The 17546-nt window shown below is 44.6% G+C and overlaps 1 protein-coding gene across 1 annotated transcript; it reads left to right on the top strand.

Moving 5' to 3' along the window:
• The first annotated feature begins 9422 nt into the window (after positions 1-9422).
• Positions 9423-15678, top strand: PSMD7 (proteasome 26S subunit, non-ATPase 7). Its single transcript, XM_083851833.1, has 7 exons — positions 9423-9579; positions 10313-10404; positions 11757-11849; positions 12610-12707; positions 12992-13072; positions 14396-14487; positions 15194-15678. The coding sequence occupies exons 1-7, from the start codon at positions 9506-9508 to the stop codon at positions 15630-15632; spliced, it is 969 nt and encodes a 322-aa protein (XP_083707959.1). The 5' UTR covers positions 9423-9505; the 3' UTR covers positions 15633-15678.
• Positions 15679-17546: the final 1868 nt, after the last annotated feature.

Raw genomic sequence — 17546 nt, 5'->3', positions numbered from 1 at the left:
CGGTAAAGTGTCCTATTAAAAAGCACCGTTACAAATATAAGAGAGAGAAACTCTGTCACTGGCAGCGTGTGAAACAGCACTCCCCAACCTCTGCCGGACCCTGCACCTTCCCCAGGGACACCTGATCCCACAAAAGGAAGCCATTTAAAGCAAATCTGTGCTTCCTCGGTCCAATGAAATAATTTTGACGCTCTTTAAACAAGAATAATTACATTATTACTACCAGCATTTCTCAAGCACATCCAATACAAGAATTTCAAAACACTACACTTGAGTCACTAATTTTTCATTTTCTAAATGAAACAGCTATCAAAACAGTGATTTTGTCTAAACCATTCATAAACGAAGCAGTAGCAGAACAAGACATAAACACTGACTACATCAACCTTATCCTGTTAAAGCCCCTTCAAGGCTAATTTACTTCTTCCTTCATAGCATCTTGGCCCTGGTGTCACAGGACTTCAGGGGAATCCAGGTGCCTTTCACCTTTACTCCTTTCACCTTTAAACATTCGCATTCCGAGGCCTTGGGGACAGCTGAACCTACACTCGGCACAGGCAGCTGATTGAGAGGAGACCTTTGCAGATGAGCTAGGACGAGTCTTCAAAGTCAACTTCTCCCTAAATCCAGTCTTATAACAGGCAAGGGGCTTGGAGACGAGCACAGCAGCCAGGCCACGGAGGCTGATGGAGCCACTGGGTTTGGTTATCACCGTGCTTCCGTAACATTTCACTTGTAGGAGAGTCTTCCACTGCCCAAGGTGCCCGAGTGCCCTGGTAATCTGCCTCGAACAGGATATGAAGGGTGCCCTGAGACAGACTAAGGAGGGATGTCTTTGGTGGGACTGTATACCACGTTTAGGGCAAAAAGGTGTTGACAGAACTATTTTAAATATGGGTAACACTTTGGGTATTAGGGCCAGAAAGTCTTCCCATCGATGCCCATTTTCTATTAAGTGCTGTTGCATTGCCCTGTGAGCCAAGCCCTAGTTTCCTTTAGTTTATTTCTGATGTGCCTTGTGCAACCTCCACAGGACCAGAGACGGAGGCTCTCAGACCTAGAATTTCTGTAAGATTTTTACTGGCAGTAAGCACTTAGGGCTTTGGCCATAGCTGCGCCCATGAGGGCAGTGATGCGATTTGCTCCTCACAACAGTAATTCAGTGTCCTCGCAGTGGCTACAGTTTGTGACACTTGACCGATCTGTGCCCTCCTAAATTTGGTGGCCGCAGCTCCCAAACTGCACACACAGACCTCCGACCCCGGCAGGAGGAGGACGCGAGGGCAGGCATAGCACCCGCAGGCCCAGGTGCCCTCTGCAGCCCGAGCACAAGGGGATGGGGTAGGCTCAGGAGCCTGCTCACGCGGCATTTCAGCCAGGGATCCTGGGACAGTCTTTGTGAGCAACCTCACACAACAGTCTAGACACGGCTGTTAATTCCCAACTCTTTTAATCTCATCATCTACCAAGTGCAACACATTATCTTCCATTACGATGTAAGTAAGCAAAAAATTAATTAACCTCCACTCTCCATGAGAAATGAAGCTTTATATAGACAAAATCATGCACGTTCGTGATATTTGATTACAGGCTAAGGAGAGAAAAAAGAGAAAGTCTGAATGAAATACGCTTAAAGAGATTTTATTCAGGCAAGAGAGGACCTTCTGCTTAACATACGCAAGCTATTAGAAATTTCTCAACCAAATCATATGGAAGTGCATATACGGTACATGTTAATTCTTCGCACAGAAGCAGTGATGGAAGGATCCTGGCTTCAGAATGGACTCTTTTAATTCTGCTTCAGCTCTCAATTCTGCCTTTCATTTTCCTACTGGCTTTCTGAAATTCCATGGAAAGACATTGTTGTTAAACAGCAGTGAGTGTTATTCTCACAGCAGTGTACACTAATAATAATTCAGTGTGGTGTCATGGAAGGCTGTGAGCTCTTAGCTGAATGTATTTGAAAAATAAAGTTTGTTTTTTTTCCTCAGAGATCTTTACTTAAGTCAGCATGGAACTCTTGTAAAAGATAACTACCAATAAGTCACAACTACCCAAGGAACAGCCTTTTTATTTTATTTTTTTATTCGTTGCTCACCATGACAACATAATAAATGAGCCCTGAGAGACTAGAAGTGCATAACTATTTAAAATTTTGTATTTTATCTTTCATTGTATGCTTCCAGACATAACATTCATGATCTATTTTTTTTAACCCTCTTCAGTGTCTCCAAGTAAAATACTCCAATTTTCAACTGCAATATACAGTAATCAGAAATACATCTTCACCGTGATTCTAGATAACAGTTTACAAAACTAGTCTTATAGTATTTTTGTGATTCATTAATAATTACTTGCTCCCGTAAAAGGAAAGCAACAAGCCAACACAGCTTCAACATCTGCTTTTTCAATTTTTGTTTTGAGTTCTGTTGGATGTCTCTGTATTCTTTCATACATGACTAATAGGAAAGATACAAGACTAATAGGAAACATAACTGAAACTTCACTTATGGTTGGTTTCAGTTAACAGATGGTCTTTAAACTATCCAACATAAAAGCATTCATTTTAGAAAAACTGACCCCAAAACTGCTTCATAAAATAAAAAGTATTTCAATTTTTTTTCCAGAGCTTTAGGATCTCTCAAGACACTACAGTATAAGAGGCCCCAGGGTTTAAAAAAAAAATAAAAAAAACCTTATAATTCCTGATTTTAAATATCAGAGACTAAAGGCTTTACAATATGATAAGTATCAGAAGTAACATACACAGCTATACAGAAAGGTGGGCCTGCTAGACTAAGTCTGTTCTTGCTAAATTTCAAGTGCCAACATAAAATTACAGCAAAGAGATCTGCAAAATCCCTCTGCTACAGATGATTGCCATGATAGGTCAACCAAAGCCTTAGTTTTCCATATGCTAATAGAGCAGTTATGGTGGGGTCTTCTGGCTGCTGTAATAGCTGCTTCCTTCTGGATAAGTAACTACAATAAGTCAGCCACCAAAATAAAGAAAGAAAGAAAGAAAAAAAAAGAAAAAAGTAATATCTTAGCAATATGCTTTCAGGGCGTATGAACTAGAGTGATCATAATCTGAGTCCTGTTCCCAAACTATTTAATGTAGAATGCAGTGAATGAAGAATTGCCCCCCACACACCTTGAGCAGTTGAAGAGTGTTTAGGATCGATAGGAAGGCTTGGCACGATTTGTGCTGCTCCACATTTCTTAGTCCAACAGTACCACTGTACGTCTGGCTCGTTCTAATACCCATCTACAAATCTGCTGCTGACCACAGCCAAAGAAAGTGTAGCAGGGCAGATGCACCTTGGTCTCTGTGCTCGGTGCTTTTGCTCAGATAGCAGCACCTTAGAGAGCAACGTGGTGACTTTGCTACAAGAGCAGTCTGCTTACAGCATGGCTTTTCTTAAAAGGCTATCTACAAAAGAAACCAAGAATAAAACCAAAGAAACAGCTATTGTCCAAAATGCCTCGCAAGCCCATCCATCATGCTTTGCATAACCTGGGGACAAATGGGGACTACTGCAGCACTGCTGTAGCTGTAAGGGCACCAGAGCGTGGTGCCAATTTAAATATAAACAAGGTTTAATGCCTCTGTCTTTTTCAGACTCACTCTTCGATGTGTTCTGACAGCAGCCCAACTGAAGCCAAAGCATCAGAAGCAACTCCACTTTGTTTTAGGTCAAGAATTAAAGATTATTTTATTCAGTTATATTAACAAGTACTTTACATAAGTCTGTGCTACTACTCGTATTTTGAGGCTGCCTGTGCAGCGACACCGGACAGCTGCGCATGGCTGGACTTTGCCGATTGTCAGCAGCTGCCTGGTGGAGGCAGCGATGTTCCTCTTTCCCTGGAAGAGACTGAAGGTGGCAGCACTTTCGTGGAACAAACAATTGACTTTTATATAATATCTATGTACATACACACACACGTCCGGACACGGTTTATTTATGGCCAGATTCTGAGCCCCTTGCTCACATGCAATAGGTATTTACTCTTGCAAGGTGTCCCACACAGCTATGCCTGTTAACAGAGGGTCCATACAAGCCATCAATATTTTGGTCTAGACAGGGAAATAATTTTTGCAATCTGCTCACATTAAAGAACAGCCTTCAAAAAGTCACTCAGACACAAGTCTAGAAACAGATGAAGCAACTGAAGCAAAATAGCAATATACCTTAAAAGCATGGCTCTTAATTTTTAATTGCTTCCTAATCAGAATTCTTTCAGCTTTGCAGAGAGGTATATGATCACTTTAAAAAAAAAAAAAAACTCTACTTTTAAAAGTGCTGTGAAAAAGAAATCATACAAAAATTAGCACTGGAGAAAGAGTTAGCAAATAAACCAAAGTTGAAAGTAAGTTTCTTTCCTTCAGAAAGTCTGTTTTTCCAGATGCATCATCGGCATCTGCATGTTAGCAATTTTTCGTTATTTATAAATGGAGTATTACAGGAACACAGCCAAACTACAAGCCAAGAAGTCCAACACACACATTTTTAAAAATAGGGAATGTGTCTTGGTTATAGAACAAAAGAACTCATTTTATCACTTGGCTTTACCGCTTGAGAAAATGGCTCCTGGTGTGCTGAACTCCATGATAAATGTGCCCCCTCTAGATCTTTATTGCCCTTGTAAATCAAAGGACTGACAGCAGTTAATAAGAAAGCTTTTGAGTGGTTTTGAAGTTTTGCTTTGTACAAATAAAATCTCATATTAAAGAATTTGCTAGTCCTCAAGGTGTGGAAAAATGAGTATGACTGGAACCTGTTGTGCTTTTTTTTTTTTTTTTTTTAACTGTTTCCACTGTTTTCAAAAAAAAATCATTTTGTAGCAGAAGCAGCAGAATAAAATAAGTAATTCATGCTGTATTGAAATACAAAAAATAGAGTTGGTGATTTAGTTATTAACATTTTTTTCTGGCATTTCTATACCCTCTGATTTCTGGACAGAACAACAAAATCTTAAGTATAGAGTGTATAACAGGAAGGATTTTTCCAAAGCTTCACATTAGATGTTGACAGTTTTTCTTCGAGCCGTTCTTACCTGAAGAAAGTACCTATTCTACATCCAAAAATTATTGGTCAAAATTCAACTACGATACTGTTTTTGGAAGGATAAGGATCATTTGAGTTACCAGCTAACCCACGGGTATGGACAGAAATTTTTAAATTCACTGACAACTGCGATGTTTACAGATGGCCAAATTATGGTAAGTAGCATGAGTTTTACAAATCTACCTTTTGGTCAAGCAACAGTACTTTACAGGGAAATAAATAAATGACTACAACACAAGTATTTAAAGATCAGATTGCAAAGAAGTGAACAGAACAATTTGTAATTACAGATTTAAAAGTTTACTTTAAGAAATTATGTTCTGGAACAGAGACTTGGAAAAAAAATGTTTATTGCTCCAATTTAGAGGTCTTCAGAAGCAAACTGATACATATTTTGAAGTTTGGGTAAGTACATTCTTCATGGCATCATGCTGTGAGCATACAGCATCAGCATTTCACTGAATTACAGTTTAACCAAAACAAATTAGAACTAATGTTGCGGTGGCTTTGTTTTCCTTCCATGGCTTGCATTATCCCTGTTCAGTTCCAGGCAGCATCATTCTTCCTAAAACAGTTAAAGGCACAGTCTGGTCGAGGAAATCTTAACAGGAAGCTGCAGTTATTTGGACAAAGCTACACTTACTTATAGGGAAATAAATATTTCCTGTTTGAACCGGTAGCATAAAGGTATTATGTGACAAACTATCGACAGGTCTAAAGAAAGCCTCACTCTTCCCAAGTGGATTTTTAACACATTTTAAAAGGCATCTCAATGAAACCATATTCTAGTAAACACAGTCTTTTTAAATATATTTCCCCCTTCTTCATCTATCTAGAAAAAAAAAAAACTTTATTTAAAAATCAAGAAAACCAGTATTAAAGGAGCATATTAGCAAGTGTCATTTAGGATTAGGATCCAAAGCATAAGGCAGCAATATATCCCAGCTGCGTGGATCTGTTGTAGCCACAGTCCCTCGGATGTCACTTATCACTAGCAGGCACTGCAGAGCTACAGAGAAAAGGCAAATCTAACGCTGAAGCGTTACTGCCTTCCGCAGGACTTGCCCTCCTCCCGCCTGCAGCCCACCCTCTTTTTGCTGACAACTTCCCTCACACGCTCTGCCCTTTAGGTGGGTAGAGAAGCGGGTCCCTGGGAGAGGCTGCGAGGCACAGGTAACCGAACCCTGCCCAAGGAGAGGCTACCGATCAACAAACGGCAGCATCTCGTCTTCTCAGACACAATGGAAAAATACACAAAGCAGGCGGTAAGTCGGGAGGGCACAGGCTACTGAGCAGTCTTCCAAGGCTCCATTCACGTGCTCGATGAACTGAGGTAGTTAACTGCAGCATGCTGGTATTTTCATTTAAAGCACTGTTATGTTTCTAACTCTCACAGCTGGAAAGAACACCTAGAAATACAAACTGAACGTACTCAGTAAACGTATGCCTTCCCTAGTCTATAGACGACCAGATGCTTCTGTGACTCCACTGGCAGAATTATCTCCATTTGTTCCCCCACCACCACTATTACAAATTCACACTGCTCCCCTTCAACAATATTGACAGACTGAAAGGAGAAAGCGAGGGATACGACCATTAAAAGTGTCCCTCCACCACAGTACTGTGGTCTTGTAGGCCAGCATTAGTTAAATTAGAAAGCAGCCAGCAAGCAGCCTTCGTAACACCGTGGTTGAGGGCTGCCCAGAGAACATCACTAGTCTAACAAGCACCTAGGCATGAACATGACACAGGACATTTTATAGAAATAAAAAGCAAGTTTCTGAAGCATCTAAACACTTCGCAGTTTACACACAAATACCAGTTCCTGATGGAAGGTCCAACATTCCTGATCCCCAGGGCTGGAAAAGAGGCCAGAACATGACAAAAGGCATAGAAAAGACTGAGGATCTCGGCACCAACAGTTTTCATCCTGCTAGTGACACAGCAGCCGACAGCAGCAGAGCTTGGTTTGGAAAAGCCTACAGAGGCGTCCTTCTGTGTGACAGTAAGAACTTGAGCAGAGTTAACGACACCTAACAAATTAAAAGGAACAGAATTAGGGCAAAAATTGAATTCAGAATGAAGCGAATTCAGAACAGAGTTGCAGGTCATGCCGTTCAAGACAGTGTGCGATTTTCTGCTGATGAACTTTCTTTCAAAATGCACAGTCACTACTGACACTAACGGAACCGATAATGGGATGGCGAGCCAAAACACAGCAGAGGTCCGCCCCCACAGACAGCACGATGCATCTGGGATGGTGACTTCCCCCTTGAGGTTATCAAGGTCATTATGCTGGGAAGACCAAAGGTCGGTTTAACATTAAAAGTCAAGTTCATGATTATATAACTGTTTTATGACAATTTGTTCTTCTAATTTTTCAATTCAGAGAAGTGTTCTTAAACCTCTGAAAAGTTATCTATACCTTAAAATAAAAATAAAGGAAAAGAAAGGAGAAGAGAAGTAAAGCCCAACAACTGACGACTGAGTCATTTGTTCCGGAGGGGAGGAACCTCCCCTCTCCAGGTCAGTCACCAGGTACTCGCTTACAGGAGAATGTCTCTAAACTTTGAATTTCAGCCCAGCGATCATGAGCCAAATCATAAATAAGTATTGATGTTTGCCACTCTACAGTTAAATTACATCAGGCATCAATGCAATCAACTCATTAGCTGTTTTTTATTGAGCACCAACATTCATTACTTACTTTTCAATTCTTTGATTAAGCAACATATTGCCTGTATTCCCAGTCTACATCTACCAGCTGATTAGCTCAATAATACTGATAATCTTCTCAAGTCAAAAGAGCTGGGAAGGGAAGTAACTGAAATCCCTATGAGCAGACTCAATTTACTCCTTTTGTGTATAACATCAATACACTAAACTACCAGCAATACAATCCAGCAAATGAAACTTCAAATGCACTAAGTTAGAGAGTAATTTTAACAAAAAGTCACAGCAGGTCATTAAAATGCCCCTTAATTGTCTCTAGATCATACTCCGTTATCCTTCAACAACCTTCCTGGCATGCTGAGATTTTAAATCTCTTCTGACTGATGTAAGACCCAAGAACAGAATTGAAGCGTGATTGTCACATACGGAGTCTGAATGCCAAAGGTCAGAACAGCTTACTGGTATGCTGGCCCACTGCTCCAAATTTTATATCTTTTCTGTCCCTCGGTTATTGCCTGACATGATTTAACAACTGTAATTCCTTATTTAACGATGTCAAAGGTTTTTAGGAAATTGACTGTATTTCACCAACGATATATTTCTTCTTGATTACAGAGTGGTTAAAATGATTTTAAACCAAGACAGCAAAATAAAGCAGTAATAAAATCAATAAAAGGTGCTTAAAACATTCCTTCTATTAGGTAATGGCATTTAAAATATCCGTAGCTTGTAATGGCACTTAGGATATGCCCAAAAATCAATGAGCTAAATTACTTATTGAACTAGTTAATTTGAACATTGAGTTTTATATGTATATTGATAAAACAAGCTCCAGGAACAGCGGCTCCGTTTGAATTCCACGGTCAGATGTCTCCCTCTGCTGGAAGGAGCCTCTAAAAGCTCCGCCGGGTTTTTATTTTTCAAGCAGCAAAACAAAACCGACTCTAGAGGACGTAACGCCTAAAAGACTCCACGAGAGGTCTCAGATCCGTCCACAGTAGGCGAATGAAAGCCGGTGTCATCGGGAGCTGCCGCGTTTCGGGATGCTAAACGGCAACACAGAACCTGAGCCTCCACCCCGCGCTGCCACATTTCTCGGACCTGAGAAAAACGTACCGCACGGGAAAAGCGTGAAAGGAGGAATACCTTAATGCTTTAAAAACAGCGAGACTCTGAAGAACTCTGCTAGTACTTTTTGTGTCAAAAATACCTCCGCGGTGGCTTCAGGAGCAGCACGCTCCGTTCTGTTTTCTTGCTCGAAGGGAGGTACAACTGACAAGCTCCGTGCCTGCTGGCTTGGTTCCGAGTCTAAGCTGCTGCTCTTTTAGGAAAAACTATACTTCAGAGGGGAGAACGTTTAAAAAATAAAAATAAAAAAAAGACTGGAGGCTGTTGTTGCCCATAGAACACAACACATCGGGCTAAAGGCGAACACCCCCAGACCTCCGCCCATTTACACAGCCGCCGGGGCGCCGCGTCCCGACTTCCCCAAGATGGCGCCGCGCCGCCGCCGGCCTCGCCGCACCTTCCCAAGATGGCGGCGGCGGCGTGGCCCGTCTCCCGCGACCTCCCCAAGATGGCGGCGGCCGCCCGCCGCCCCGTCGCAGATGGCGGCGGAGGCCCCGCCCGGGCGCGGGGCAGGCTGGGAGCGGGGCCGCGCGGCGGGGAGCGGGGCCGCGCGGCGGGGAGCGGGGCCTGCGGCGGGCGGGGCGCGGAGCGGGGCTGGGGCCGGGGCCGGGGCCGGGCGGGCGGCGGGCGCCATGCCGGAGCTGGCGGTGGACCGGGTGGTCGTGCACCCGCTGGTGCTGCTCAGCGTCGTCGATCACTTCAACAGGTGGGGCCGGCCGTCGGGGCCGCCGCGGCGCTGAGTCACGGGCCCGGCCCGCGCCGCGCCGACAGGCACCGGGCGCCGGGGGGGGGGGAACGGGAAGGGACCGGGGGGGGCGGCCCCGGGGCGGGGACGGGGGGCGGCGGGTCTCGGGGGGGGGGAATCGGACGGAGCCGGGCCCCGGCCCCGCGCGGCGGCGGGATCGCGGCCTGCGGCAGCCGCCGGGGCCCGGGGGAGGCGGCGCGGGCCGGGCCAGGGCCGGGGGGGGCTGCGGAGCCCAGGGCCGCGTCCCGCAGCTGCCGGCGGGGCCGAGCGCGGCCCTGAGACCCGTCCCGGCCCGGCCCGGCCCGGTGTAGCTCCCGGGGTACCTCCCGGCGTACCGGGCGGCCGCAGCTTTAACGCTGAACAACAACATCGGGAGCAGCCGCGCGGCTGTGCGCGGAGCTCCCCGGCTTCTCCCAGCCCCTGCCCGGTGACACAGCACCTCGCGGGCCGCGCCGGCCCCGCAGCCCTTTCCCCGCATCGCCGCGTTACAGCGTTTGGCCCGGAGTGCACCCAGGCAGCTTTTTTTTAACGTCAATCAGCAATCAGTAATCAGAATCCACACCGCCCTTTGTTCGGTCCCACCAGCACCCACGCTGCTTAGCTTGCACGAGTCAGAAGCAACAGCTGCCCCGCTGTTACCTTCTTCCCCGAGCCGGGCTCCGTGCCATACGGACTGACCGTCTTTTCCATTCAGGATAGGAAAAGTTGGAAACCAGAAGCGAGTCGTCGGTGTGCTGCTGGGCTCGTGGCAGAAAAAAATCCTGGATGTGTCCAACAGTTTCGCAGGTGAGTTCGGGTGTCCGACCATATTAAAACCTACTCAGTTACTCAATCAGACGCATCGCATACTTTTTTCTTAAGCCACCCTGCTATACCACAGATACTTTCCACCTACAAATCAGCCAGTATCAAACAAAAAATGCTAACTGCCAGCTGTCAAAAATACAGCTATCCCAGGCTGTCTCGTCCTGCACCTTCCCTGTAACATTGTGCCATGTGCGGTGTTTCAGGAGCAGGTGTAAACCTTTTTTAAGATGCTGGCAAATGTTTTGGTGCATTGTACTGGCTGACCTCTGCTGAGCGATCGTGTCGCAGCTTGTAGAACAAATCACAGCTCTGAGTGCTGATGTGGCTGTTTCCTGCTTACGTAAAGATGTAATGTGTACTTCAGCTTTAATTCTTTTCCTCAGATTTTGTCCAGTTACAGCACTTGTTCTTTGTTTAAGCATGTTGTTAATAGTGTTGAAAAGTTTCCTCTTAAATACTTATAAGTGATAGTAACAGTAGGTTTTGAATCCATGGCTTTCACTAACCCATTTGTGTTAGTTACATCATTTCCTTCCCAGTGGGACCACTCTATGACAACGCAAAAATATCTCAGTTTATATATGCAGTTTCACAGTTTGTATGGAGTTCTTCTCCCAAACGGGGGCCTTTCTTTTTTTTTCCCCAATTTTTGGAAGGCTATTTTTTCCACTTGAGTTGAAAAGAGTTGTTTTGTTGGTTTTTGTTTTTGATTTTCATTTTGTTTGTTTGTTTGTTTGTACTTTTGACAGCCTTTCAACTATGAAGCTTTAATATTGTAAATTGTAGGGCTGAAAGCAGCCTGTTCTCAAAATTGAGCCTGTGTCCCTGTATACATGCTGACTGATGAAATAACTAGTGCTGTACTCAAGGGTAAACAGTCCTTACTTAAAGTGCCTCTTTGGGTTCTAGTCGTCCATAAAAGCACTGATTAATTCTACACTGAAAATTAATTTTTCTCTGAGTAGATTTCTGTTGATCAACAAGCTACAAAGTCTATAGAGATCCTCAATTTATCATATCAAATGTCTGTGCACAGCAGTTACTTTTGTATAAGGGAGGATTTCTTTCTGATGTTTTGATGTTGTCAACTGATGATAACCTTCAAAATGTTTTGCATTTTATTTTTCTGTTCTAAAACTGTGAGCAGTTGGGAAAGGGAACTGACCAGGGCTGAAATTTATTTTCTGCAGTGTAATGTTGCAGAACATTTGAAACTGTTTAAGATCCAATCTCCCTTAGCAGCCAAAGCTATCCTGAAACATGGTGGTCCTATAAATGTTTCCAGTCTGGACGTTGGATTCTTAAATACTGATATTTTGTTTTATTCCCAGTTCCTTTTGATGAGGACGACAAGGATGATACTGTGTGGTTTCTAGACCATGACTATCTGGAGAACATGTATGGAATGTTTAAGAAGGTCAACGGTAAGTTTAGATTGTCTTGCAGTCGTGGATACACTCCTAGAAACTTCAAAATCTTTGTCTGCCTGAGAAAGTGAATTCATAGCTAAGTAGAAAATTATTTGCCCATGTAAGAAGCCACTCCATACTAATTCCTCGCATGGCTTCACTTTTGCTAATGCTTTTCAATGGATTAATTTGTACAAGTAGTTTGTGTTCTTAACACATTCATTTATACCTTGTTATTTTTCCCAAGTAACTCTTCTGTACAGATGTGCCCTGAAATTACTTCTTATGAATGTAAATATTACAAACTCAAATTTCAAGTAATAATTCTATTACTCCTCACTACTCTTTTAAAAACTATCTTTGCTACTTGGTTTGAGACTTCAGAGCTGAATGTCCATTCGTAACTTAAATTCCCATCAATTTTCTTAGCCCTAGGAACAGTTGGCATTCCCAAGAATCAGTTTGTATTTCTAGAATTTTTGCATTCTTAGATGTCAGAGTTTCAAGCTGACAGATCCCAGCATCTGCAAAATTAGCACGTGATATGAAATAGTCTAGTTACAAACCTAGGAGTAAAGTAAATCACGCAAACTAAGATCATGTCTTTGTCATTGGTCATGTCATTGTCTTGCCTGCTCCGATTCATTTTTTCCCTGCTCTGCACTCGTCTTCTACATGCATCAGATTTTCACCCCTGATTCAGTCTCTGCCTAAATCTTTCTATTGTTGTCTTGCCACACGATTCTGATTTAGAATCCTTTCTGTTTTTTCTCAGCTAGAGAAAGAATAGTTGGTTGGTACCACACAGGCCCTAAACTACACAAGAATGACATCGCCATCAATGAACTGATGAAAAGATACTGTCCTAACTCTGTAAGTGCTGCACTTTCTTTTTGTTTTTCGCTCTTTCTTCCTGAATGGGGGACCTGGGAACCCCTGGCCCCTACCTTTGTTATGGGTGATACAGCTTGTTAAAAACTCACGTCAAAGTCTTTTGAAACATCTGTAGATGTCTTTTCGCAATGCCTGGAGACAACACCTCTGCGCAGCCAGCATACCGCTGGTAGGGAATGAAGAGCTGACTTGGGTATTTCTTTCTAGTCCTTGAATAAAACTTGGGTTTCTGAAATGTTTGGTTTTTTGCTTTTTTCCATAAGGTGTTGGTGATTATTGATGTGAAACCTAAGGACTTGGGGCTGCCCACAGAAGCTTATATTTCAGTTGAAGAAGTTCACGATGTGAGTATTCAATGTTTCCATTAAAAGATGAGTGTTAGTTTCCCTGGTTTTCTGAAGGATGCACATCCCTGTGGCTGGCAGCCAAAATCTGCTGAAACCAGAGTTTAAATCCCAGCAGTGGTGTGAGCCTTTCTAACTCAAGTTTTCATCCACCAATGCGCTTGGAAGAAAAGCTTTGTGTTACAGTTTGACCTCAGGAATTCCACAGTTCCAGTTTTCTGTATGATTGAGATGCTTCTTGCCTGTTTCTGTCACTTCCATGGCCACGGTCACTGACTGGAACACTTCTAACCAGTGACTTTTGCGCATATGTTTGCAGAGGTATTCTGAGTAATGATGTGCTTATTCATTTGTTCACCAGCCAGTGTTGAACAGGCAGGTCAGGCATGAGCAAAACTAAGTAATCACTTGCAGCACTCTGCACACAGGTGATGTACGGTAGTAAATCAGCTTCAGCTTTTCATCTCCAACTGTTTGATTTAAATTACATTCTGAACATATATAAAGAAGTTTGATCCTCTCGCCTTTCTGAGGCCCTCAGTAGAGAGACAAAGCTGTTTCTAGTATTACAGGTTATATATCTGCAGAATTTGATCTTAGTTACGTGAATTCACAGTAGTCTCAGTAGTGCTTTCTGTTTACTGGTGTGGGTAATGACTTTGAAAACAGACAGAAAAAACTCATTCTCGGTAGTTCAGGTGATGACTCTTTTAAACATCTCCCTTAATCTCAATTGTATAGATTTTAATTTGAATTAGATTGATTCATATTAGTATTGTTTCTAGAATTGTATACGTGCTTCTAACTAGTGAAAGCCAGGATGGCAAAAAGATATTTAGTGAGATTTTCCATTCTACCCACTAGTAGACCAATAGACAAATAAAGTACATTAATTGAAAATTACACAGAGCACAAGAAATTGCTAGCACTTCTGGACTTGTGGCAGAAATACTAATTAAAACAAGAAAGGGGCAGTCTTTCTGATTTCTGGTCAACTATATTTAACTACTTTGCTAAATTCATTAGTACAGTTCCTTATACTCTATCTGAAATTGTGCATTTTTAAAAGGCTTTGTGATTCACTTCTAAACTTCTCCCCTTAGCTGTGTACTTCAGTCCCATGTTGTTTTGCCCTAATGTGACCCATTGCCTCTTCCTGATGCTGTTGTGCAACAGGCCTCAGTTAATCTTATGCTTCAACATTGTTCACATTGCCCCTGCTCACTTGAGACACCTCTACTGGCTGGTGTGTGTGTGTCTTTGTGCCTGTCATCAGCTGTGTGCCCAGTCTAACCCTGTCCCTTGTGTTCGTGCACCTCCAAGGATGGCACTCCAACCTCCAAGACGTTTGAGCACGTGACTAGTGAGATCGGAGCGGAGGAGGCAGAGGAAGTTGGTGTCGAACACTTGTTACGGTAAACACCTTTAAAATGAAAACTTTCTTACGAGACTTGCCCAGGAGGAAACAGGGTCCATCTGGCATCTCCTAGTGCCAGCTTCCTGGAGGAAAGCACAGAGCTTGTTAAACATGCTGCTCAAGTTCCAAGAGTGTATTCATTTAGTAGTCTTGCTTGGCATGTTCGCTCATTGCTCGTGAAACGTGTATCTGCCCACTTAAACTCCATCAGACGATGAAAACTACATAGTCGTTGTATCAAAGCTTTGGAATATTGTGGTTTGGGACTGTCTCCAGCCACTGCATACCTCGCAGAGCAGGACTGGATGGGCGCGTGGCAGGTTTATCTCTAGCTGACTAATTAGCAAAGCTCGCTAGTCATCAAGAAAAGAGAGCAGTCACCCAATGCAAGCTGTTTGACTTCTCAAGTGTCAGAAATTCTGGTGTTTTATTTCTATCACTCTAAGCTGTGTAATTAATATTATTACAAATAGAACATTTGTGCACCACAGGATACAACAGTGACCTATTTTAGATACACTTTCTAATGTAAATCAGTTTGTTCTCATTCTTTGACTTAAAGCATTCAGTTTAATTGTCTTTTCTCCGGGCTTGAAACTGCTCTTCTTTCTAAGCTGTAACGACCTCTTAGTGACTATGCATAGCCTGGTTGTGAGCATGCAGTGTAAGGTTCTAATGCTGAGTCTTTGTTCTGCGTGTTTCAGAGATATCAAGGATACAACGGTGGGCACCCTGTCCCAGCGGATCACGAATCAGGTCCATGGCTTGAAGGGACTGAACTCCAAGCTTCTGGACATCAGGAGCTACTTAGAGAAAGTAGCCATGGGCAAGCTACCCATCAATCACCAGATCATTTACCATCTTCAGGATGTCTTCAACCTGCTACCAGATGTCAACCTGCAAGAGTTTGTCAAGGCCTTTTATCTGAAGACCAATGACCAGATGGTGGTCGTTTACCTGGCTTCTCTTATTCGTTCTGTGGTTGCCCTGCACAACCTCATTAACAACAAGATTGCCAACAGGGATGCAGAGAAGAAAGAAGGACAGGAAAAAGAAGAAAGTAAAAAAGAGAGGAAAGATGAGAAGGAGAAAGACAAGGAGAAGAGTGATGTCAAGAAAGAGGAGAAAAAAGACAAAAAGTAAAATGTGTAGTTTTTTTATTTGTAAATTAAAAATCTTGTAAACTAAATCACTTTGCTGCTGGGTTCTTTTCCTTTGTTGAAACGGTCAGTGCTTTGTTTGCCTCTACTGTGATGGCTGCTTTTTACATTCATTTATAACATGGCTGTATACATCTACTCCAACTGGCAGCTGCTGCAACAAGGAGATGGTTGCTGTATGTAAGGAGAAAGGCTTGGCAGTTTGGGTCTTAGCACTGAGCAGGGAAGGGGGAAAAGCCAGGGTGACTTATTTTCTCTAAGCACAGCACTCTTCCTTCCCCCATGCTTATCTATCTCCTTCAATGGCAGACCAACAGCTGAAGATTTCTACTGCAGCCTGTATTAGAACTTGCTCTACATACCTGTTTTAGCTGTCACTGTGAGTTTTCACTATTAGCTGAGAACTGACTGGTTCTGAAGCACCACAGAGCAGGAACAAGGACGTTGCTATATGGCCAGCTGCCTTCTGGCCCTATCTTGTGATGGGCTGGTATCTTTTGGTACCTCACAAAAAAAAAAAAAAAAAGGCAGGTATAAAATACATTCCTGGCTCCTGGGCTCTGCTGGGGTCAAACTGAGGGGGGAGAGAGCAAGGGCTCGTGCTGGTGAGGAGGAAAGGCTGTGCGTGCCACTACTGTGCTGCGCAGAGCAGCTTGCCTTCCTCCCAGAGGAGTGACGTTCATTACCACATCATGTTTTGCAGTGTGAGTAGGTATTTGCATATTTCAGGACTAATTCATTGTAATTAGCCAATTTTATGCAATATAGACATAGCTATATTTAATCTAGTCCTGATTTGCAGTCCCTGGGCACCTCAGTGCCCTGGCAGCACACAGATGGCACCGCTGCTGTTACAGCTGCCAGCGACCGAACCAGCTCCACGGCATGCCAGGGCAGCGCTGCCTCGGCTGCCAGCCCGCCCGCAGCTCCCTGCCCGCCCAGTCGAGTCCCTCCAAGCTCTGGGGTTAAAACATTTGGGGAGGCACTGACCCAGGCCGAGCTCTGCAGAGCCCCAGGCTGAGGCGACATTGCGGGTGCTGGGGAGCCTGCCCTGCACGTCCTGCAGCCCTGTCCTGCATCTCCACCGCCTGCCAGGACACCTGGCTGCTGGCAGGAGGGATGGATGCATTCTCCAGCACAGCTGCCCCTGAAACCAAACCAGAAAGCTGGAGCTGGGGCTCTGTTTGGCCTCACGCGCTGCAGAGGGTCCCGTCCATGCCACAGCCCCCACCAGCTCCCTGCCACCTCCCTGGTGGATGTGAGCGCTGCCGTGCCCAGGGCCAGCACACGGCGAGCGAAGTTTCCTCTGGGGCTGGGCTGTGCCACACATGGAAATGCGTTCCCACTGCGCAACACAAGCCCCGGCTATTGACAAAATAATAATACCAGCTCCAACAGCTGCTGAAAGGCAGTCACAGCAAAATCCCTGGCTGCTGGCTGTCCCCCGGCAGTATGAATGGTGGGTTTATTTAGTTCTGCTGCGGTGGTTTTTTTTTGTTTTAACCAAATGCTGCAGTCCTAGGGCTGCTGGCCTCACGTGCCTGATTCCCAGCACTGCCTCGCGGGTGCCACACGTGAGCGCACAACCCACGACAGCGACCAAGCCCCGAGAGGCTCCAGGTCCCGGTGAGGGCAGTGCCACCGCTGCCCCTGCACAGCCACACTCACAGCCCACAGAGCCGAGGGCAGCGCGGAGCTGGCTGCGAACAGAGCTGGGGGCTCCCCAGCTGCCCCCACTCCTGCAGCGGCAGCACTGAGGGTGCCCAAATCCAGCCCCAGCCTGGGACGAGGATGTCTCCGGAGCAGCATCGCCCTGATCCCGCACCCAAACCTTCGCCACAGCCCTGGGAGGAGCAGGGGGCTGTCCTCCCCGTGACACCAGCCAGGGACACACACC

Source organism: Anser anser, assembly GCF_964211835.1.
Source record: "Anser anser genome assembly, chromosome: 11".
NCBI classification, from domain to species: domain Eukaryota; kingdom Metazoa; phylum Chordata; class Aves; order Anseriformes; family Anatidae; genus Anser; species Anser anser.
The sequence above is the reverse complement of the archived record's forward strand: the minus strand, read 5'-3'. Positions and strand labels throughout refer to the sequence as shown.